General features: G+C 52.2%; 1 protein-coding gene across 1 annotated transcript in view; it reads right to left on the reverse strand.

Annotated features, from left to right (window-relative positions):
• Positions 1-3,482: 3,482 nt before the first annotated feature.
• Positions 3,483-21,604, reverse strand: part of LOC311174875 (dual oxidase maturation factor 1-like) — a gene marked incomplete at both ends in the record, with an annotated part of 32,981 nt that continues 14,859 nt past the window's right edge. The window contains 33 exons of the mRNA XM_084239653.1: positions 3,483-3,662; positions 3,962-4,090; positions 4,192-4,347; positions 4,682-4,840; positions 5,023-5,252; positions 6,287-6,440; positions 6,679-6,806; positions 7,076-7,125; positions 7,805-7,904; positions 8,067-8,297; positions 8,452-8,630; positions 9,108-9,191; positions 9,575-9,644; positions 10,181-10,359; positions 12,115-12,208; positions 12,290-12,515; positions 13,760-13,945; positions 14,236-14,438; positions 14,627-14,740; positions 14,955-15,092; positions 15,641-15,759; positions 15,963-16,138; positions 16,738-16,901; positions 17,384-17,486; positions 18,022-18,112; positions 18,551-18,647; positions 18,783-18,843; positions 19,408-19,574; positions 19,738-19,939; positions 20,121-20,308; positions 20,839-21,003; positions 21,236-21,325; positions 21,498-21,582. Coding sequence (XP_084095779.1) covers positions 3,540-3,662; positions 3,962-4,090; positions 4,192-4,347; positions 4,682-4,840; positions 5,023-5,252; positions 6,287-6,440; positions 6,679-6,806; positions 7,076-7,125; positions 7,805-7,904; positions 8,067-8,297; positions 8,452-8,630; positions 9,108-9,191; positions 9,575-9,644; positions 10,181-10,359; positions 12,115-12,208; positions 12,290-12,515; positions 13,760-13,945; positions 14,236-14,438; positions 14,627-14,740; positions 14,955-15,092; positions 15,641-15,759; positions 15,963-16,138; positions 16,738-16,901; positions 17,384-17,486; positions 18,022-18,112; positions 18,551-18,647; positions 18,783-18,843; positions 19,408-19,574; positions 19,738-19,939; positions 20,121-20,308; positions 20,839-21,003; positions 21,236-21,325; positions 21,498-21,582 — 4,641 coding nt within the window. The remainder of the gene's footprint in view (positions 3,663-3,961; positions 4,091-4,191; positions 4,348-4,681; positions 4,841-5,022; positions 5,253-6,286; positions 6,441-6,678; positions 6,807-7,075; positions 7,126-7,804; positions 7,905-8,066; positions 8,298-8,451; positions 8,631-9,107; positions 9,192-9,574; positions 9,645-10,180; positions 10,360-12,114; positions 12,209-12,289; positions 12,516-13,759; positions 13,946-14,235; positions 14,439-14,626; positions 14,741-14,954; positions 15,093-15,640; positions 15,760-15,962; positions 16,139-16,737; positions 16,902-17,383; positions 17,487-18,021; positions 18,113-18,550; positions 18,648-18,782; positions 18,844-19,407; positions 19,575-19,737; positions 19,940-20,120; positions 20,309-20,838; positions 21,004-21,235; positions 21,326-21,497; positions 21,583-21,604) is intronic.

Genomic DNA, 21,604 nt, shown 5'->3' on the forward strand with positions numbered 1-21,604 from the left:
AATAAAAAAAAAAACTTGCAACCTGCTTTTGAGAAGCAAAATAAAGTGATAGTTAATAAGGTCTTTGGTTAAAAGTTTCTGGTTTAACCTATTCTCTCACATGCTGAGTGACTTTGGGCAAGTTGTTGAAGTATCTGCTTCAGTTTCTAATTTGTAACATGGGGAAATAGGGAATCCCTACCTCATAGGTTTCCTAAGGATTAAGTGAGTTGATACATCTACCACACAGTACTACTAGCAAACTCTGTTCATTGATTGTTCAAATCTTGTGGGGGCCTTTCCTTAATCATCTTATCTAAAGGGTCCCCCTTGGTCACTCACTATTATATTATTTTTTTATTATTCTGTAAGTACTTTATCATGATCTGGCATATTTTCTTATTTTTTACTTGTTTTTTGTTCATTTTCCCCACATGTAAGTTCCACGGGAGCTGGTCCTATGTCTGGGATGTAGAACATGCTCAGCACAAATTTGTTGACTTGAATTATATTGTTCAGTCTTCCAAAATTCTGTGATACTTGTGTTATCCCTGTTTTGTGGTGGGGTATATAGAATCAGCAAGTTTCCTTTGTTTGCTCAATCTGGGACCAAGCCCCAATATGACTCAAGAATCCTTATTTTTAATTACTATGCTAGATTGATAGCTCTTATTCAAAAGTCTTGACAAATGGGTAGAAAGGCTGCCCTCTCCATTTCCTTCACCAAAGTTCTTCCAATCAGTCTTCATCCTTCTCTTCACAATCCCTCATCCCATCACCATTCAATCCCACCATTCAATCCCACTATTCAATCCCAATTCCTTTTCCAGTCTTGTTTTGTTGTCAGACTCATCCCTGCTCATGTGAATCAGGGGTCAAGGTTTTGTCCCAGGGCCTGAGACCAACATCTTGTGATCTGAAGTAGAGAAGATTTGCATTTTTTATTCTGTCAATAAAGCTATCATGACCTTCCTCTGAGTCATATCTCCCCAGGCTTCTTTCCCTGGGTCTTTTCTAGTCTTGCTTGTTTATGTTTTCCAGAGCCTAACTTCTTCCCTAAACCCACTTGTACAATTGATGACCTCATTTTCTCAACCATAAGACACATCGCTTTATGGCTGCTTGATACTGTCTTCCAATCTGCCACCCAAAGAGGCCTGGTCACCAAGCCCTAGGAAGGGTGGGACCAGTTGAGAGTCCTGATAAAGTCTAGGCTGAATATACTTCTATCTTCTCTGCAAGTCCCTCACTTTTATCCCTGCAATAAATAATTTTCCAGGAATCTGGGCAAGATTAGAGTGGCGTGAGTACGTGCCTAGGGCTGGCATCTAAAACTTAGGACTGAGGATAGGCAGACCAAGTGCTACTTGAGGCTACAGATCATGAAGGCATGTGGTTCCTTCCAGTTGGACATGAATTTGGAATTGTCTGGGGACAAGAGTGGATGTTGGAAAAGAGTGATTTTAGAATCTTCAGGAAGCCCTCAATTCGGTGTTAGCATAGCAAGGAGGGCAGGGCTGAGGAGAGAGTGTTTGGATAATCATGACAGCCCTGTTAACAATGTTCTGTAGTCTAGCAAGGATAGGTAAATTGCAATCGGAAAGACAACTGTTTTGAATGGTCTTTAGAAAGGGATAAGGAAGACACTGATGGGTCAGGTTTGGGAATAAAGCTAAAGGGCTGGAGTCTAGTATTAATGGCTGGAGAGAAGCAGGAGGTTGGAAGCATGATGATGTTAATAAATAAGTGAATTAATAATCATGACACATTGTAATTGTATAATATATTCTCATGTTTTTTCTCATCTGTATAATTTTGGGGGCCAGTTTCATCTGACTTCCTTTTACCCACACAGTCTTTTTTTTTAAGATTTATTTATTTATGCATACAAGAACTGGGGTACAGGCAAGAAGTGTCAGGAGGTGAGAATTCACAGAGACAGAGTGGGGAACAGAACAAGCAGACTGACAGAAATACACTGCTGAGGGGAGCAGCGGGCAAGTCAGAAGAGGTCTGCTGCGCCAAATGGGTTGCTCCCTGGCCGGGGATTGAACTCATGCTGCAGTGGCTGCAGATAGTTTCATAGGTTGCGTCTTAACCCCTTGCGCCACCAGAGAGGCCCAACACAGACATTTTAATACATCAGGAAATGGGCTCAGGGAAGTTAAGGGATTTTCTTTTGTAGCTCTTTAGGGGTAAAGTTGCACTAGACTTCAGATCTCTTGGTTTCTGATCCAGTACCCTTCTTGTCCTATCAGAAGAGAGGTAGGGCAGGACCAACAAGGAAAGGAGCCAGGGGCAGGGATAGAGATGGCTTGAAACTCTCCCCATCACAGGTCCTATACATTGGGCAAAGAACACTATAGCATCACCCCTAGAAATATACCCAAGAAGAATAATGCATTAAATCCACCAAAAGACAGGTATAGGAGTGTTCATAGCAGCTTTATTCATAATTATAAAAAACTAGACAACTGAAATGTCCATCAAGGAAAAATGGATAAACAAACTGGTACATCTCTACAATGGAACACAACTCGGCAACAAAAAGGAACAAACTACTGATAAACACAACAACATGCATGAAGCACAAAGGCATTGTGCTGGGGGGGGGGTGAAAGAAGCCAGTCTCAAGATCGTATTTTCAGCATGACCAACTTAATCCATGAATAACATCAGTGGTTACTTCTAGGAGGTGGGGGAGATTGACTGGAAGGCGTACAAGGGACATTTTTGAGATGGGATGGAAATATTGACTTGGGTAATGGTAATACATGCACTTGGTAAGGTTTGCAGGCAAACCATATATAAATTTAGAAAAAATTAAAGCTCAGCTTTTTAAGAAAGAGTCATTTGAAAAATGAAAAGACACACAAAAATTCAAGAATGGAAGCGACATCACAGATTGGCTCCTGGTGAAAGTGACCAATTGTCCTGATTTGATTGAGGGGTTTCTTAGGACAAAACTTTTTCAGTATCAAAACTGGGATAGGCCTGGGCAAATTGGGACAGTTGGTCGCCCAATTCCTGTGAAAGGAGGAAACTGAGAGGGAGTTTTGGGTGCCTCGCAGAGAGGCTGGACCCCTCGGGCCCCAGCATCTAGGGGCTGCTCCAGTAGACTCAGAGAGGGGCCCACCAAGAGATCAGGGCAATCGGCATTGCTGGCTGGCACCAGGCACATCATGGATAATAGGGAAGCATCTTTGCTCCCTGGTTGCTCTTCAGGGTTCCAGAGTAGCAAGAACGTGTGTGTGATGAAGGTGGGTTGGAATTGGAGGGGAAAGGCCAGAGACTGGGCTAAGGCAGTTGGGCTGTCCAGGTTTTAAGACTCACACAGCTTCTCAAAGAAGCTCTGAGATTCTTAGTCTGAGCTCTATCTTCATATCAGATTGCCCACTCCTTGTGGGGACTTGAGGTAAAGGGTCTTCTCTACCTTCTCAAAGCACAGGTCAGATGGGCCAATGAGGGAAATGCTCTTCCAGCTCTCTAGCAGATTCTGACAGAGATGCTGCATGCAGGGCTGCTCCACAGAGGGCAAGCTGGAGCCAGGGGGTGCCGACTCAGAAGTTCTCATAGTGGTGAATGAAGTGGGCCTGGTCCTGCCTGTTAATCCGTTGACAGGCCTTCTCTACATTCTTGGTCATCCCTGGAGGGCCGCAGCTGAACACCCCGATCTTCCGCACCTGTCAAGTGGGAGTGGTTTCAGAGAGAAGTCACTTGCAAGCTTGAGATGCTCACTCCCAGGAGGAAGTTGATTCTCAAGTCTGACTGGAAAGACCTGGGCATCCACCCCAGGCCTGAGCAGGAGGCTTGAGCTAGGGATAGGTGTGGGAGAAGGACTTGAAGCCCTCCTTCAATACTGGACCCCCGCCTTGGGACCAGGGTTGGGGGATCTTTGCTTAGGATAGAACCGCAGGGTGCTTGAAGGCCAGCATATGGCAGGAGAAGGCCATAGTCTCCAGAAGGCTGGGATGGAACTGACCTCTGGGTGAACCTCTTGCAGGGAGTTGAAGAAGGGCTCGAAGGGGGGGCGGCCAAAGTGGGTGACAGAGCGCAGACCCGTGAACAGACTCTGGTTCAGCACCTTCTGGAAGTGCCGCTCACAGATGTACTGGGGAAAGAGTGGAAGAGGAAGGTAGAGTGACACAGGACCAAATTAGCATCTAGTCTAGATGGTGGCCCACCTGCCTGGCCTGGCTGTCCCTGATATACCAGCATGGTGGTCCTGAGGTCAAACTTCTCAGCCAGCTGGGTGATATAGATATGCACCGACACCAGGTCCCGGTGGTCATTCTCCTCCACCTCCCGGATGATGTCAGCCAGCCACTCGAACTGCCGCTGGGTCCGCGTCACCCAAATGAAGTAGATCTGGGGACACATAGCCAGGGATCAGGACTCGGTTCACCTTGAGATTCCTCTACCCTAGATGCCTGCACCTGCGGGACTGGGAAGTCCCAGACCACCCACGACACCAAACCCCTAGCAGGATCCACAGCCTGACCTAAGACTTCTACTCCAAAGATCTCAGCAAAGGCCCTTCTGACTACACCTCTGATCCTCCCTCAGGTAGTTGACACTGGACAACTGGGTATGAATGGCCCTGGCAGACCCAGTGCGAAGAACCAGGGGCTTTTTCTGATGCTTCTCTGCTATGATGTGGCTGTCTATCCTTGATTCTTCAAAGGATGGGAGAGACACTCACTTTTTTACAGAGCATTTGGCTGCCCAAAGATGACTTGAAGACCAGGTCTTTAAGGATGGAGGCAAAGGGGGTGACCCCAATGCCCCCTCCCACCAGTACTGACACCTCAAACTTATGCCATTCCTGGTGGCCCTCTCCAAATGGCCCATCGAGGTACAGCTGCCAACAGAGAAGGGGGAGATGAGATGAGATTGGTCCTGTCCAGAAATGAGGCTGGGGGTGGGGGGGAGGTGAGGGAAGGGAGGAGCAAGAAGAGGAGCTGGGTCTAGTCACAGGGTAGGCAAGAACAGAGACTGTCCACCCATGTCAGAGGCCCCAAGGTCATTCCCAGTGAAGGACACCTTTGGGTATCTGGCAAATCTGTTGCTTGAAGGTGAGTAGATCTCTCTGAGGCGAATGGTCCAGGGTCCCACTGCCCGGATGTGCAGGCTGAGCGTGTCCTCATGGGGCGCAGAAGTCAGTGTGAAGGGGTGGTACTCGTTGGTCCCCAGAGCCAGGCAGGCGATCCGCACCCACTGTCCTGACTTGTATTCAAAGCCTTGGGGTCGCTGGAACCGCAAGTAGGTCACTCCTGGGGGTCATCAGCAGGGGAAGGCAGGGATCAGAAAGTTTTCTCCTGGTACCTGGGGACCAGCGGGTACCCTGTCCTCGCCACACACCCGAGGAACAAGAGTGGTCACATGGTTTGAGCAAGTGGGCTTCCTGGGGCTGGGAGGTGGAGGTCACCTCTCTGTTGTCTGGATAACCTGAGAACTGGGCTCCGTGCCCCTGTTCCAGCCTCTCTCCTCCTCTCTCCTCCCTCTTCCCACGAAGGACCCCGGTTTGATACCTCTATCGTGGATGCCAGTCTGCTAGGTCAGGGGCCTCGGATTGCTTTCTTTAAATTGACTGACTTTTTCAACTTGCTTTACCTTAACAAGATGGAAGACCAGTCTCATGTGTTCTAAGTAGAAGGCAAGGCATTTTGTTATCATATTTTTCCTGGACACTGTGGCCTGACCCTAGCTGAGCCTCAGACCTGTTCTTTCTTTATTGAAAAGGGAGATTCACACGTGCAAGAGGGTGCAAAAGGCAACCTAACACTGCACTGAGACTTTGTCTTTAAATGAGTGTAATTGAAATAAAATTGAATTGAGGTTAATTTCTTCACTATGTAAGACCTGAAGGCTAGAGCGCCCTATGACACCCTAAAGAGTGATTGTCCACCACCCATTACGGTGATGTGAATCAACACTGACTCTCAACAACAGATTCCCACCAGCTGGGCCATTTATTTTTCTCTGAAGGGAGGTCATTCTGCCAGAGGGGATGAGAGAAGGACCTATGATTGCTTGCCCTGCACCTGATCCCCACGCATGGGGGTCTCTCTTGCCCTTTCTTGTCCTCTGTCGGACTCAGGCGTCTCTTTTCATCGTCACTTCTCACTGTGAGTACTCTTGGAGGTTAACCTTTTATGGGGCTGTATTTGTATCAGGAAAGATGCAGGTGCCCCAGGGAGGCTCTCAGAAGCTGAGGTGGGGTCAGGAGACCCAGGGAGCTATCTCCCCATGCCCCATGAGTTGATTTCCAGAGCCCCCCACCCCGGGGTCAGGTTGGGCCTGGTACCTGAAGGCAGCAGCTCTGCCTCCACCACGCTGATCTCCACCTTCTTCCGGCTCAGGCTCACCAGCTTGTCTCCCAGATAGATTAGTGCCGGGACCAGGAAGTAGATGTGGAAGCGGGGCAGCTGGACCATGCCTAAGCTGCCGTGGATGATGGTCTGGAGACAAGGTTAGTTAGTATAGCTCAGGCCACGGATACCCCCGTGTCCTGTCTCTTTCTGCCTGGGTTTTGGACTTGGGCTCGGCAGATGGAGCTAGCATAAGCTTCTGAGTCTGGAGCTTCAGATCTCAAGTTCTCAATCTGAGATCTTGGATCCAATTCAGCTTGACTCTCCCCTGCATCATGAACGGACATTCCTGCCCTGTGAATTGGCCCTGTCCAGGGAAGTCCCTCACCAGGATGTAGAGCAGGATGTAGAGGTGGTGGGTCAGCCAGAAGCCCCGGAAACTGCGGTGCCGGAAGTATTGAGAGGCGAAGACGTACATGATGGCCAGGACCAGGAGCAGGAACACCCCTGTCAGGCCTGAAGGCAATGGGGGGCAGAGTCAGAGAGTATTCTCAGGACCTCGGCCTGGGCTGAGAACACACTCGAACATTCTCTGCCCTCTGCCCTCCCTCCCTGACTTCTTTCTCTCCCCCCTGGAAAGCAGCTTGCCTAAAGCAGAGGGAGATGGGGCTTGTCCCAAAAACTAGAAAGAGAAACTATGACCACTCTAGATAAGTGTGTATTAATGGGAAGATGAAGACAAAGGCAGAAGCTCTCAGACAGAACCCCACAATCCCACTTCCTACCTGGGACAGACTGGAAGAACCACCAGAAGAACTTCTGGGGAAGCTTGGACCTGTGGGGCAAAGGCACTTGAAGACTGGCTGGGGTGAGAAGGGTCATTGGGTCATTGTGACCGTGTTCCTGCAGCCCTGACTGCTATGCTGCTGGGCTTCTACCCAGAGGGTCCAGGCTTCCAAGGAATAAGGTACCCACCCTCCCATTGTTTCACTCTGCTCTCTCAGCGATTCTTCCTCATTCTGAATTCTCTGCAGGCAATTGACCTTTGCTTCCTTGAGCACTTGGTTCATCTTCTGTAAGCTGCGTGAGGGTAGGGGTGTGTGTTTTGCTCACTGCCCTATCTCTTTGCTTAAACAATGCCAGGCATGTCATAAATACTCAGCAGGTAATTGTTGAATGACTATACATTTTAACATCCCTCCTCTTCACACTTGGATGGACACATAAGATGTGCTTCAGAAATTTTTGACCAGTGAATGGATGGCAGGCTGAGATAGCAAACTGTGTGTCAGGTGCATGGGAGAAAGAATCTCCAACGTTATCTCCCCAAATCCTTTCCTGGCCAATCACAGCAGCTTCTGTCTTGAAGATAAGGAAGTCACCTCTCAGTTTCTCCACAGGGGCTAGCTTCTCACTTTCACTCAGTGAAGAGAGTGGAGTGTCTAGGGCTATCATTTCTTTTCTATTATACCCTTGGGCTAGGTGTTCTGAGGGAGACCCCTCCCAGAACTGACCCATCATTCACAAAGGTGTTGGGGAAGATGCAGGCCAGCACGCTGAGGGGGCTCACTGAGAAGATGTAGACATTAACCAAGTGGCCAGCACTGTGCACAACTGAAAAAGACAGACTCTGTTAGAGATGCCACCCAAGGCCAACTCTGACCCCAAAGGAGACGAGAGGCACAGGGAGGAGACATGGAAGTAGGTGGAAGTCGAGTCCTCTTGATGTTCCCCCATGGGGGGCGGGGCTCAGCAATGGGGAGGATGCCCACATACTGGCCAGGATAACCGCAGCCATGGCGACCCATCGGTGGAAGTCCACAGCGGCATCGAAGGGCACGTAGCGGTTGAGGAAGGTCTCTCGCAGGAAGGTGATGAGGTTGCGGCACATGGTGAGCAGGATGTAGGAGAACATGAAGGAGATGCTGGCCGCAGTGCCCCTCGACAGGATGATGCCCACAAAGGTGGCCTCTGCTATGCCCGAGGATGGTGAGGCAAAGGCGTAGTCTGGAGGTGGAGTGGGGCAGGATCAGCGCGGCATAAAGGTCCCGAGTCTGAGTTGGAATGTCTGGGTTGCCCCCATCTAGACACCGAGGCACAGGAAGAGCAAGCAGAGGGCTCTCCATGCTCCCCCCTACTGCCCACGCCCTGGAACTCTTACAGTAAGCACGCTCTGCAAACAGTCCAGCACAGATGGCTGAGAAGATGGCAGTGCACACGATGTGCCTCCGGTAGTTCTCCACGAAGCGCTTGTACTGCTGCAGCTTCTGGGCCAGGAAGCCCCGCTGCATCTTCTCCTGCAGTGCCTCTGTGTATACTCGGGGAAGGGATCTCGCTGTCCTACAGCAGTGGGAGGTGGGGTGCCCATGAAGTCACCAGGGTAGTTTCCCTTCCGTCACCCTGGGCTCCCCTGAATGCCACCCTGGGAAGGCCTGGCAGAGTCAGGGCTGGTCACAAGAATGGAGAAAAAAACACTTTGGGGGTGGACTCCCACTGCCCCAAAACTTTACCCCTCCTATTTATTTGCCCCATCAACCCAGTCTTCTGTCTCTCCACTACTGCACTTTCGCATTCTTCTGTCCTGTCCTTTCTCCTACTGTTTTTTGCTGTATCCATGGCAGGCAGGAGTCAAAAGACTCCCTTGCTGCCATCTTGGTGTTGCATCTGAATGCCAGGCCACTTGCCTGAAGATTAGGGTACAGAGTGGAAAAGGGTGAAGAGCCATTTGATTCTAGCCTGCCCATCAGGTCAGGGGCAAATGGAGTAAGACAGTTTGTTCCCTTGTATGTCAAGGCAGGGGATCTGGGAAACACTCACTTTTTGCCAAATCTCTTCTTTAGCCCAGGGCCTCCTGACTCTGATGTTTCTGAGGCAGGGGACATCACTCTCTGGGTGTGGGAGCTGAGAAAAGGAAAAGGGGGTTCATTCTCCTCTTGTCTTTCAGCAGGAGAAGAACCACCAGGTCAGAGTTTGGGATGGGGGTGGGATAGATTCCAGGGCCCATCCCTGCCCACAGAACCAGCCCATGAAACTGGTCAGAGAGAAGCAGTGAGGAGGCAAAGCAGAACAAATGAATATGATCTGGTATCTGTTTTGTAGAATGATTCTGTCCTGGAGTGGCCCAGAACCAAGATGGGGAGGCAGCTGGAATGGAGGTTAGGACCACCATGCTCTGAGAATTGCTTTCAGAGGGCAGATGTATGACCCAAAGGCTAACTCAGTCCACCCTACTTTGTTCATTTCTCTGCATGGAACTTAGCAAGGGTATGCCCATTCTTGCTCACCATTCTCTTGAAGTCTGATTGATGAATGAGACTCGAGAGCTGATATTTGGTTTAAAGATGTCTCGAGCACCTGGAGAGAAGAACAAGAATTGGCCAGGCCTCCCCACACAGGTGGTGATGTCTCTCTCTCCCCTACCCCTCCAAGAAGGGGTAAGCACACCAGTGACTTGGTCATGTCCTCAGCTGTTGCTCCAGCTTTGTTCTCCTCTCTGCCTGAGTACCCACTGTGCACAGGGCAGCCACAGGCAGGCAATGTGGTGACTCTGTGCCATTAGAAAACATGACTCCTTCTGTGAGGAAGTAACCCTGAAGATCCTTTGTGTAAAGAAAATAGTGTCTCTTCTTCTAGACAGATACACCAGACCTATGAGCATGGCTTGGTGAGCAGCACGTAGTTGGACCTCACCCCATCCCTCGCCCTCTCACTTGGCATCTTTGTGCAGGGTACAAATTGCACAGTTGTATGTGACCATCTTGATTACAAGTGTCTGGCTCTGTACTAGGCACCAAGGGCTAAGAGAGAGATAAGATCTAAGTCCTACCCACCAGGAACTCTCATTCTGAAAACCGTCCCTCCCTGACTCTAACCACTCCTAACTCACACACCTCCACCCTTGACACGGAGCTGTAAGCCGCCGAGATCGATATGGTCCCGCAGCATGGAGTGGAAGTCCTCCCAAGTCAGCTCCTCCTTGTCCTGGAAGCCAGACGACTGGAACATGGACTCCACCACCTCAGTCAGCTGGTCCTTGGACAGGCAGTTGTTGGCGATCTCGATGAAGGACCTGGGGGAGGACAAGAGACAGAGCAACCTGTCACCCAGCAATGTCAGTCTCAGGCAGGGGCAGGGTGGGGCAGCCCCGGATTATCAGTACCCAGGAAATGGCCCCAGGAAGGTGCTCCTCCAGATTGCAGCTGACAATAAGCTGGGTGGGGTGGCCACAGGTTTGAAAGGCAGAACAAAAATGAAAGTGACCTTGGACAATTAGAGAAAGCTGCCCTCAAACTGGGACACGTACAGTTGGTATAAAAATTCCTTAATATAGGGATACATCCAGCCAGGCCACAGCTCTCTTGCATGGCAGACTCTCTGCTTGTTCTCTTCTCTCAATACCTCCCGCACCATCCCTGGGCATCCCCTTTCATGGTCCAGTGTGGGCACAGACAACCAGGAGGGCCAGGAGGGGGTGTAGCTACAATGGCTGTTGTGTCCTCATGCCAGCAAGCCAGGGCACAGGCAGGAGTGACTCCATGCCCAATCTAACAGCACCCAGAGTGACAGCTGTGATGACCATACTCTTTTCGTAGGCTGTGCCTTGGGACAAAAAAAACAGACCATGCAAGTTTGTGTGAGTCTAAAAGAAAAAAGACCTGCAAAGTACAGCAAGCATTACCATCACACTGGAAAACCATGTCATCCCACCGAGACTGAGCAAGGCCCACACTGACTCCAGGACAAGAAGGTAGGAGCTCAGCTGTAGGGTGGGGGCAGAGGGGCAAGACCATCTCCCAGATGCCCTAGATCCTTGCCAGGGCTGGGCCTGTAATGGCACACTTAGCAGGTTGGACTGTAGTCAGCTTCACCCTAGAGCCTTTAGAAGCCCATGTTCAGCTGCAGTATCTGGACTGTAAGAGAGATATGGAATTCTGAGAAAATGAACAAAAACTAGCGGGGAGGAACAGTTAAAAGAACCTGGGCTGTTTTATGCCTACACTATTCATTCTCTCATTTATCTGATCTCATTCATTTAAGTATGGGTGCCTGTTCTGTCCCAAAACAGTGTGGAGGGGATGCGTTCAGAAGGGAATAAAGAAAGATATGAGCCCTGTCTCCAGGGGTAAAAGGTGCTGGAGTAGTGTCTTCAGGAATGAGTGTAACAGCTCAACTTGGCCTTTATTGGCACACCACAAGCAGAAATTCCATTATTCCATTAAGAAGCAGGAAGACAGAAGGGTTGGAATATAGAAGAGCTTTCTGGGTTTATCCTCCCACCTGTCAGAGTGATTGATATTAGAAGAGTCACTGTGTAAGGCACACGAGTAGGATGCTGTAAAAGAGTTTAAACAGTCTACAGTTTAAACTCCTGCCAGTGCCCTGGCTTGCTGGCATGAGGACACAACAGCCATTGTAGCTATACCCCCCTCCTAGCCCTCCTGGTTGTCTGTGCCCACACTGGACCATGAAAGGGGATGCCCAGGGATGGTGTGGGAGGTATTGAGAGAAGAGAGTATCCAAAAGGGGGTAGTGGACTTTGACATTGGTTATAATGGTGATTTTTTTTTAACTAGGGAGAATTTTCAGACTGGTACCAACAGTGAAGATACAGACCTTCCTGGAGGCAGGGACCTGGTGGGGTACACTTTTGAAGCCCATGCTCTGAGAGTCTGGGGTAAATTATCTAGGCTACTTCTCAATGCAGATGGTACCTCCTCTGACCTGACTTGTTTTCCTGTTTAAGGCATCAGGAAATCTCAAGATTGGAAACCTACACACACACACACACACACACACACACACACACACACACACCCTCCCTTACCGCATCATGGTGACGAACTCATCCTTGGATAGGGAGCCGTTCCCATCAAGATCATACATGGCGAACATCAGGCGGCTCTTGTCCTCTGGAGAGCCTGGCAAAAGAAAGGGGGAAGCAGGTCACCTCTCTGCTGAAAGACACCTGGTGCCTGGGCTGATGGCCCATCTTCCCCTACCTTTCATGAAGACCGCCAGGATGTCCAGGAACTCCCGGAAGGACAGGTAGCCATTGCCATCCTTGTCAGCCAGAGAGAACATGGATTCCACAAACATGTGCTGGGGCTTGAGGCCCAGAGACTCAGCAAACTCAGCTCTACTCAATTCACACGCCAGGGCTTCCCGCACCTTCTGCGATGTGTCCCGGGGCAGGGTGCCTGCATCCGCCCGGTCTATGTCGAGCACCTGCATTCAGGCCACAGCAGGGGGGAGAAGAGAAGGAGACAAGGCCTGGCTGGAAGCAGTTTGGTAACCCTTCACATCTCCCCAAAGCCCAACTCAGAAAGGGTAAGCCCTGGTGTCTGCTCCTAGTCCTTAGGTGTATTTCTGCCTTGGGGCTTCAGCTCTCCTATCAAGGAGGTAAATGCAATCTCTAGCTGCTGGCTCATTCTCTTCCTGGGCCCACGAGCCAGGAGCTTTCCTACAGAAGGAGTGGTGCTAGGTCTGGGTGGGGGAAAAGGTGGGTATGGGACACGCAAAATTTGGGAATGCAAAGGGAGAAAGACTACTCTGGGGACAGAAGATGTAGATGATATGAGTGGACAGGCAGGAAGAGGCAAGGGAGATGCTCTCTTGTCAATTTAGGCAGGCTATGTGCCTGATTTGGTCTTTGCTTCTTGTCTAAAGAATTTAAAAGTTATAAGGGCCTCCCTGGTGGCACAGTGGTTGAGCACTGGGTTGCGAAGTTGCCCGCAGCCTCTGCAGTGCCGGTTTGATCCCCGGCCACCGGCGAGGGCCCCACATGGCACACAGACCTCTTCTGCCGTGCCCGCTGCTCCCCTCAGCAGTGTACTTTGTCAGTCTCCCTGTTCTGTTCCCTGCTCTGGCTCTGGTGAATTCTTTCACCCTCCCGCGCTTCTGACTGTACCAAGTGCTTGTATAAATAAATAAATAAATAAATCTTTTTTAAAAAAAAAAAAGAATTTAAAAGTTATACACATGTAACTACACATGTAGTTAAATACTTACCATGTATCACTTGGGCTACACACTGTACACACAACAGTTTTTTCAAACTTCAGGGTGAGTCACAGCCCTAACCCTAGAGTTCCCGATTCATTCATTACATCTACGGATGGACCTGGGAATTTGCATTTCTAACAAATTCCCTGGGGAGGCCGATGCTATGGGTGCAGGGGATACATTCTGAGAACCACTAGTGCAGACAATCTCACTGAATCCTCACAAGTCAAGGAGATGAATCCTATGTTAATCGCTGTTTTATAGGTGAGGAAACAGGCAGAGTGGAGATGGTGTGCCTGGCCTAAGGTCACACAGCTAGTAAGTGGCAGAGCCAGGACTCCACCAAGGCTGTCTGTCTCTAATCTACAGATGTGAAGATCAGCTCTCCCCACATAGGGTCCTGTCCTGCTCAGGTTCCCTGCAACCCCTGGGCTCTATTCTATCTTTCAGAGGCATAGCCAAGGCACCTGGGCAAAAAGGTGTCTGAAGAAGACCTCCAGGATGCGGCCCCGTTGCTGCTTGGTCACAGCCTTCCTGAAGAGCTCCTGCTCAGCCATCTCAGTCACACTGAGATCCAGTGCCTGGGGCACACACAAGTCCTGCAGATGCTTCACAAAGGCGCCTCGCTCCTCCTCAGAGTTAAACAGCAGCACCTGTGAGGGAGGAAGGCCATGACATTGCCTGGAGCTCTGGCTTCTGGTCCAGCCTCTCCTCAAAGTGCCTTGGGTTGGAAGGGAAAAGGTGCCCCCAGCCATGCAGGCTGGGGCCAGGTGAGTGATCACAGGGAGGCTCAGGTTGAGTCTGGGACCTTTGAAAGGAATGCTTCTCCTCAGTATTAGCTTTCCCAGTTGAGCTCTACAGCTAAGCAGAGGTGACCAAAGAGGACTCGCTGTGAGGGGGAATGTGAGGGCAGCCAGGCAGTGGGAGCCAAGCTCGGCTGTACCAGGTCATACTCCTTGGGGATCTTGAGCAGCAGGGTGCGGCATCCGTGGTTGCTGGACAGGATGAGATTGACATGCTGCGGGGGCCGCAGCTGGACAGTGCGGAGCACAGAGAGACGCCTGTCCAGGACCTGCAGACTCATGTCTGGGAGCAGCTGGATGGTGACCGGATAGCTACTCTCCCTGGGGCCCGGCCACTCCATTGCTGGGGAAGGAAAGATTGGGCAGAGCCATTAAGCAGGTGCTCAGCATCTATCTTCAGGCCAATTTCACTCTACCAGCCTGAACATGCACCCCAAAGCCTGGCTTTCTCCTCGAATATGTAATCGGGACCCTTTTCCCAGGGTCCCCCATCTGCTTCCTTCTCCTTCCCTCCCCTGAGCCCCACCTTACCTGGCACTCCATCATTGACTGACTCCTTCTTCACACTCTCTCTGCCTTTCTTATTTAGTTTCTTGAGCTCTCTACTCCTGAAACGGGCCACTATCCAGGAGATGAGCAGACTCACTGTAGCGGGTAAAAACAAGTCAGTGGCAGGCGGAGAGGGGAAGCCTCTCACTGAAGCTTAGCCTGCTGCCCCTGCCTTCCCAAGTCCCCCTGAGCCCTGCTTCAACTGTACAAAGGGGCTGGCCCTGCAGGTCAGCAGGTAATGAGGGGCAGAGGCCGACAGTGGGGAGAGAGGCAGCCTGAAGAGAGTTAGGAGAGAGAGCAAAAGGCTCACCTAGTGGAAGACAGCACAGAGCCACGATGGAGGCACCAAAGCCTGGACCACTGCCCTCAAAATAGTCAAGCACGGTCAGAGGTGCACAAGGAGGCAAGCCGTCCATTGTGAGCTGCTGGGGCTGAGGGCATGGTGCACCTGAGGGGAGAGGGCACAGAATACCTCCACATCTGAGGATACGATTCCTCCCATCCCTTGGCCAAGCATCCTTCCTGTCTTCCCTGTGAAGGGTCAGGTATTTTCTTCCCACTCCAAGCTGACCATAGAAATTGGTTCCCTCAAAAAGTCTGACACAGGGGCCTCTCTGGTGGCGCAAGGGGTTAAGACGCAGCACTATGAAGCTATTGGCAGCCACTGCTTCACGAATTCGATCCCCGGCCAAGGAGCTACCCACATGGCACAGCAGACCTCTCCTGTCTCGCCCGCTGCTCCCCACAGCAGTGTATTTCAGTAGATCTGCCTGTTCTGTTCCCAACTTTGTCTCTGGTGAATCCTCTCACCCCTCATTCCTCTGGCCTGTACCCCAGTTCTTATATGCATAAATAAATATATCTTAAAAAAAAAAAAAGTCTGACACAGGAGGACTGCCTGGCACCTGGCTCTCTGAACACACCAAGTGATTCCCTCCTCTTGCCCCCACCAAATCTTGGTCCTACCTCTGGCTGCCATCTAGGTTACCCACCCACCTTCATCCCAGACAAAGACATTGGGCTGTAGGGCACTGGGGTCCACTTTGATGACATCCACCAGCACGTCCCGCAGAGTCGTGTTTCTGATTTCTGCAATTTCCTCCAAGGAGAACAGCCTAAGTTGGAGAAAGCCAGGAATTGTTGGGATGGGAAGGGGGTGCAGACAGCAGCAACCTCAGGCCCAAGGACTCAGATGGGGAAGGAGAGCCAGATGGGTGGGGCCAGTGGGAATCCAGGGCCTGTGGGGGCTGACTACAGGCAGAGAGCCCGAGGCCCAGGCTGAGGTGGGGTCTGAGGTGGGGACCCCGGCAGGCCTTACCCATTCCTGGTGTTCTCAAACCAGTAGCGGTCTCCATCCCGCAGCCGCATAAACTGGTCAAAGACAATGGTGCTAAAGAGAAGTCCAGGCCTCCCGTAGCTCTCCAGGAGCCCCCCGGGGAGCAGCTCCAGCCTGGACAGGTCCTGGTTATACAAGGCAGCTATGGTTTCCAGCACCTGAAGCAGCACAGGAAGTGAGGTGAGGGGGGTGTGTGTGTGTATATGTGTGTGTGTGTGTTTTCCAGGGAGGAAAACCAATGTTACCCTGGCTTTCAAACATAGAACCCAAGCAGCTGGCTGGCTGGCTCTTTGGGCCTGAGGGCATCTCCTTTTCCTAAGTAGCCCCCTCAAATGGTGGCAAGTCTGGTGGGAGGGCCAGTATGTCCCTGTTTATGATGAGACTACTGTCAGATGCCTGAAGACCATATCCTATTACCATCTCTACCCAGACTGCCCGACTCCAGTGATTACCAACTTCAAGGTCACCAAGCTCATGGGAAAGGACCCTGCAGGAGTAGGACAATGCCAAGGGCCAAGGGCCATCCTGCAGGAATAGTACACTGTAGTGGGGATGAACATATTCTGGAGTCAGATGGATGAACTTAAATCATGCCTCTACAACTGACATACCAACTATATCATTGGCAAAATGGGGTAATGATAGTATCAACCTTATAACATTCTTAACATAGAATAAATGAGTTATATATGTAAAGGATTTGGACCAGTATGGTTACAAGAAAGCTTCAACTGCTATAGTCATTACTATTCCTGACCTGGGATTCCACTGTGGAGTTGAGTTCAGTCCAGTTCTTGGGGGTCGGCAGCTGCAAAGCCTGCAGGGCTTGGATATAGCTGGGCAGCCCCATATCTCGGCCACGTTGGATGCTGCTGGCCACGTAGTCTGTGCGTGAGAACTTGCCAGGGCCAGGCCAGTAATCTAAGGAGAGGGGAGTAGGCTATAGTCTTGGTTCCCCCAACCTTCTCTGCTCAGCAGCCTTGAATGGGACTGTTGGCACTACCACCCCCAGCATTCCTCAGCCTTGCACTGATGTGGGGCCAATGTCACTGTGTGTAATCAGAGGTAACTTTCCTGCAAGATTCTTCCTCTAAGACTCTAGACTGTTCTAGTCACCAAGTTGTAAAAGCCCTGTCCTTTACTTCCTTAATCTCTAAAGATAGAGCTGAACAAAAACCTTTAGAAACCTAAGCAACAAAGACATTGTGGAATAACAGCAACACTTAAATTAAAACTTACACACACAAAAAATAGTTAAAAGTTTATTTTCCTCTAAGGCTATTTGCAATGTATGTATCTGTTCCTGCATTGTTGGCACCTTTGGTCTACCTGTTGATTAGCCCCAGAAAGGACCCTAGGCTCCCAGCCTCTGGGTTCCCATCCCCTCCAGTTCCAGAACTCACCTCTCAGATCTTCAACAACTATCCTGTCCTCCAGCTCTGAAATCTGGGAGGCCATTCCCAACAGCAAGTTAGTCACTCCCTGGAAACTGTTCAGATTAGGGTTCTGGAAGTAAACAACACATTCAAGGTGTTATGCCTCTTGCCTGGGCCACTGTAGCATACAAAAGGCCCCATGGCCAATCTTCTTTTTTTTAAAGATTTATTTATTTATTTATTTATTTATACAAGCACTGGGTACAGTCAGAAGTGCGGGAGGGTGAGAGAATTCACCAGAGCCAGAGCGGGAAACAACAGACAGACTGACGAAATACACTGCTGAGGGAAGCGGCGGGTGAGACAGGAGAGGTCTGTCACGCCATGTGGGACGCTCGCCTGCGGCCGGGTATCGAACCAGTGCTGCAGAGGCTGCGGGCAGTTTCGCAACCCAGCGCTCAAACGCTGCGCCACCGGGGAGGCTCCCCATGGCCAATCTTAGACTGTCTTGAACTGTTGCCTCCAGATAACTTTCTAGAACATTCTACCCCTTCATCTCCAATCACCATGGAGCAGCAACACGCAAGTACTAGAATTGCTGTTCATCCAGTCTGTGGGACAAGACTGACTTTTACCCACGACCCTGACTGTGACTCCAGACTGACCTCCCGAGTCCAGTAGCTGTTGCAGACCCTGAGACTTGAGGAACTGCTAAATCCCTGGTTTAGGACCTCTTGGAAATGACAGCTGGCATTTCTGAAATAAGAAATCAAGGAATTGGTAAGGGAGTTCAAGGAAGACACTGAAATGGGTTAAGTGGGGTGAGGGACTCAGAGGCAACTGGCCAGATCTGGGGTGGCCCCTGAATTTCCTTGAACAGAGCAGAGATTTGGCAATCTGTGTGGATTAAAGGTAGAAGGTGCTCTTTGTCCACACAAGATGAGGAGGGGAGGGAAGGGAGTGACCCAGGTGCTGGACACACCCTGTTCTCAACAACTGAAGTTCAGCCTTTAGGACAACTGGTGATTTTCCCTGAGAAGACTGAACCACCTACCCCAGAGTTCTGCTTCCAAGACCCCAAACAATGTTTCCCTTCTGACATGAAACTAGTGATTTATAAAAGGCCCCAAGCCCAAAAGCCCCTGCAGTGTCACCTCTGCAGTGTGCCTTTCCCACCATCAGCTGGTCCCTCACCTCATGTAGACGCCAGGAGGGACCATGGTGGAGAAGAACTGCTCAGAGGCAACCAGGAACTCCGGGGAGATGCTGGGGTCCAGGAAAGGCTTATACCCTGCCACAGGGGTAATAAGAGAACAGAGAACGGGCTCCTTACCCTCACATCCTCCCATCACATGCATCTAACTGTGTTTCCCCTCTGGCTCCGACCAGCCCTTCCCACACCCAGGTGTCCCCCCAAATCCCTCACCTGAATAGTTTGAGGGTGTGCTCTGCAGGAAGCTGGGCAGCCACTCATACATGGCTATGTTCTGAGGGTCAAAAGAAGGGGAGGGAAGACCAACACTGGAGCAATCAGACCAGGAGAGAGAAATCTGACCCCTAGTAAGACTCAGGTGGGCGATGAGGACCCGGCAGAGGTAGACTTAGGAGAGGAGCGGTAGGAGAGAGGAGGGAGTGGCTCTAAGCAGTAATCACAAGCAGAAACTCTTGTGTATCAGAATGCTGCCTCCCCATCATCTTCGGGATCTATTCCTAGACATTAGCTCTCTGGGGAGGGGTATCCTCCGGGAAACGGTGTTTCTGGGGGGCAATGTCCACGAAAGAGGGCTTTGAGGGGGACCTGAGTTCCCCAGAAACCGGGATGCACCCCCACCCCAGCGGCGGGGGGTGCGGGGGGTGGGGGTGGGGGTGGGGGGAAGGGGAGGGGGAGAGGGGAAGGGGAGGGGGAGAGGGGAAGGGGAGGGGGAGAGAGGGAGGGGAGGGGGAGGGGAGGGGGAGGGGGAGAGGAGGGGGAGGGGGAGGGAGGGGGAGGGAGGGGGAGGGAGGGGGAGGGAGGGGGAGGGAGGGGGAGGGGCGGGAGCTGGACAACTGACCTGGTAGGTGGCGATCACCCTCTTGCGCGCATTCTGGAACAGCTCCTCGTCCCCCCAGCCCGGGTGCTGGCCCGCCAGCCTCTGAGCCCACAAGTTGTGGTAGCGGAACCACACCACGCCCAGCGCCTGCACGAAGGGGTCGCGGTTCCCCCGCTCCGCCCCGAACGCTGCGCCCCACAGAGACGCAGGCGGGGACTCAGTGCCGGGGCCACTCGGGGGCGGGGGTGGGGAGACCCGACCCGCCGCGCAGAAGCCCCAGCTCGCCCTCCCGGGAGCCCTGCGCGCGCCCCGCCCCCCGCGCCCCGCGCCCCCCGCGCCCCGCGGCCTCACCGTACAGCCCCCGGGGCCCGCGCCGGCCGGTGGCGGGGTCGGGCGCGGTCCACATGAGCAGCGGCGCCTGCGCTTCCCGGGGGAAGGCGGGGTCGGGCCCCGACGCCAGCTGCCCCCCGGAGAAGCTGCGCAGCGCGTCGCTCCACGAGTTGGAGGAGCCATAGATGGCGCTGCCGTCCAGCCAGCCTGTCACCTCGTTGGTCTGCGGGGCAGAAGCGGGCGGAGGGCAGGGGTCGGGGAGCCGCGGCGGCCAAGGGGGGCGCCCGGGTGTGTGCCTGTCGGGAGTGGGGGTGGCCCTCCCCAGCCAGCCCAGCCGGGCACCGGGCCCAGGGCGCCACCTGCCTCGCGCCCAGCAGCGCGCACCACCGCCTGCCCCGTCTCACCAGGTCCCGGGGGTTGCTGGGGCTCTGCCCTGTCTTGGGGTCCCAGCGGCTCCTCTGGAAGGGCAGGACCACGTCCCCGCGCCCGTCAGGGTCGAACACGGGGTCTCCGGGGGGAATTGGGATGTTGAGGAACTCCGCGGGGCAGCCGGGCCTCTCCACGCTCACCAGATCTGAGAGTAGGTGGTAGCCTGAAGGCGTGGGGTACAAACGGATGAGAATTGTCAGCCCCCAAGGCCAGGGTTGCCCGCAAGTCGAGACAGCCGTTGGAAAGCAAGCTCCACCACAAGTTCTGCTACTGTTTTCTAATCTGCAAAGAGGGGAAGTAGTACCTTCCTCAGCCACCTCATAAAGTTGTGAGAATTAAATATTGTGAGCATCAAAATAATATAATTCATGCAAAGCTCCCTCAAGCCAGCCCCTATCTCCTAAGAGATCCTGCTTTGCCCCCTCTCTGAAAGAAAGATGTTATAATCACCTGGGAAGGGGATTCAAGTCCTAAGAACTATAACGGGGCCCAGCAGCCTCTTGGGTTTGGAGTAAGGGAAAGTGTAGAGGAGCGAATACCCCTTAACCAATAGCCCCATCCCTTGAAATGAAGAAGAAAGACAGAAAGTGCTGGAGGGAGGGGTAGAGAGAGGTGAGGTCTCTCTCCCCAGTCACTCTCCCAAGGCACTGAGCTAAGTGCCAGGTAAACCTCTGCTCCCCATTTCACCCTTACCAAAGAAGACCCCCAGCACCGTGCGGTTGCTGCCAGATGGCTCTCCCGCCGCACCCTGCGTGGTGGTGTTACTGAGCTGGCGTGGATTGGGCAGCAGCGGCTCCCCCAGAGCCTGGTATACACCGTCCGCATAATTGGCTGGCACTAGACGTTGCAGTCTGACCCCTGCAGGAAATAGGGAGCCTGCATCTAGGATCACCCATCCAAGAAGCCCACAACCCCCACCTTACACCTCCCTCAAATTCCCCACCCACTTCTCCCCCGGGGTCTCTGGCCCAGAAGTGCATTGGAGATTTTTGCGCTGGCAGCTGCGAGACAGGCAACTGGCTGGCTCAGTGTCTCCACAGCCTGGTCTCGGGTGCCCCTATCCTGAGCCATTCCTTCCCACAGGACACACCTGCAGAGCCACGCTGGTGGTGCCTCAGGTTGTTGAACCAGCCGTCATAGCGCTGCACTTCCCAGGGCAGTGAGGGTGTGTCCTGGCAGCCTGCGGTTCAGATAAAGATCGCCTCAGCCTTAGCCTCCAAGCTAGAGACTTAAGAGACTCCACAGACTCAAAGACCTTTCCTAGCCTCAAGAAACCGCTTGCCTGTGCCCCTCCCTTCCCCCCATTCCCAGCACTAGGTGATGTTTAGAAGCTAGGGACACCCCATACTTACTCGCTGGATTCAGGGGTCCAGTCAACAGAGCTCCTAGGAGCATCAGTGCCTCTGGCCTTGCACTGAGCATGCTGACCCTGCGGGTCTGGGGGACGGCAAGTTGTTTA

This window comes from Talpa europaea (assembly GCF_964194135.1).
Source record: "Talpa europaea genome assembly, chromosome: 8".
NCBI lineage: Eukaryota > Metazoa > Chordata > Mammalia > Eulipotyphla > Talpidae > Talpa > Talpa europaea.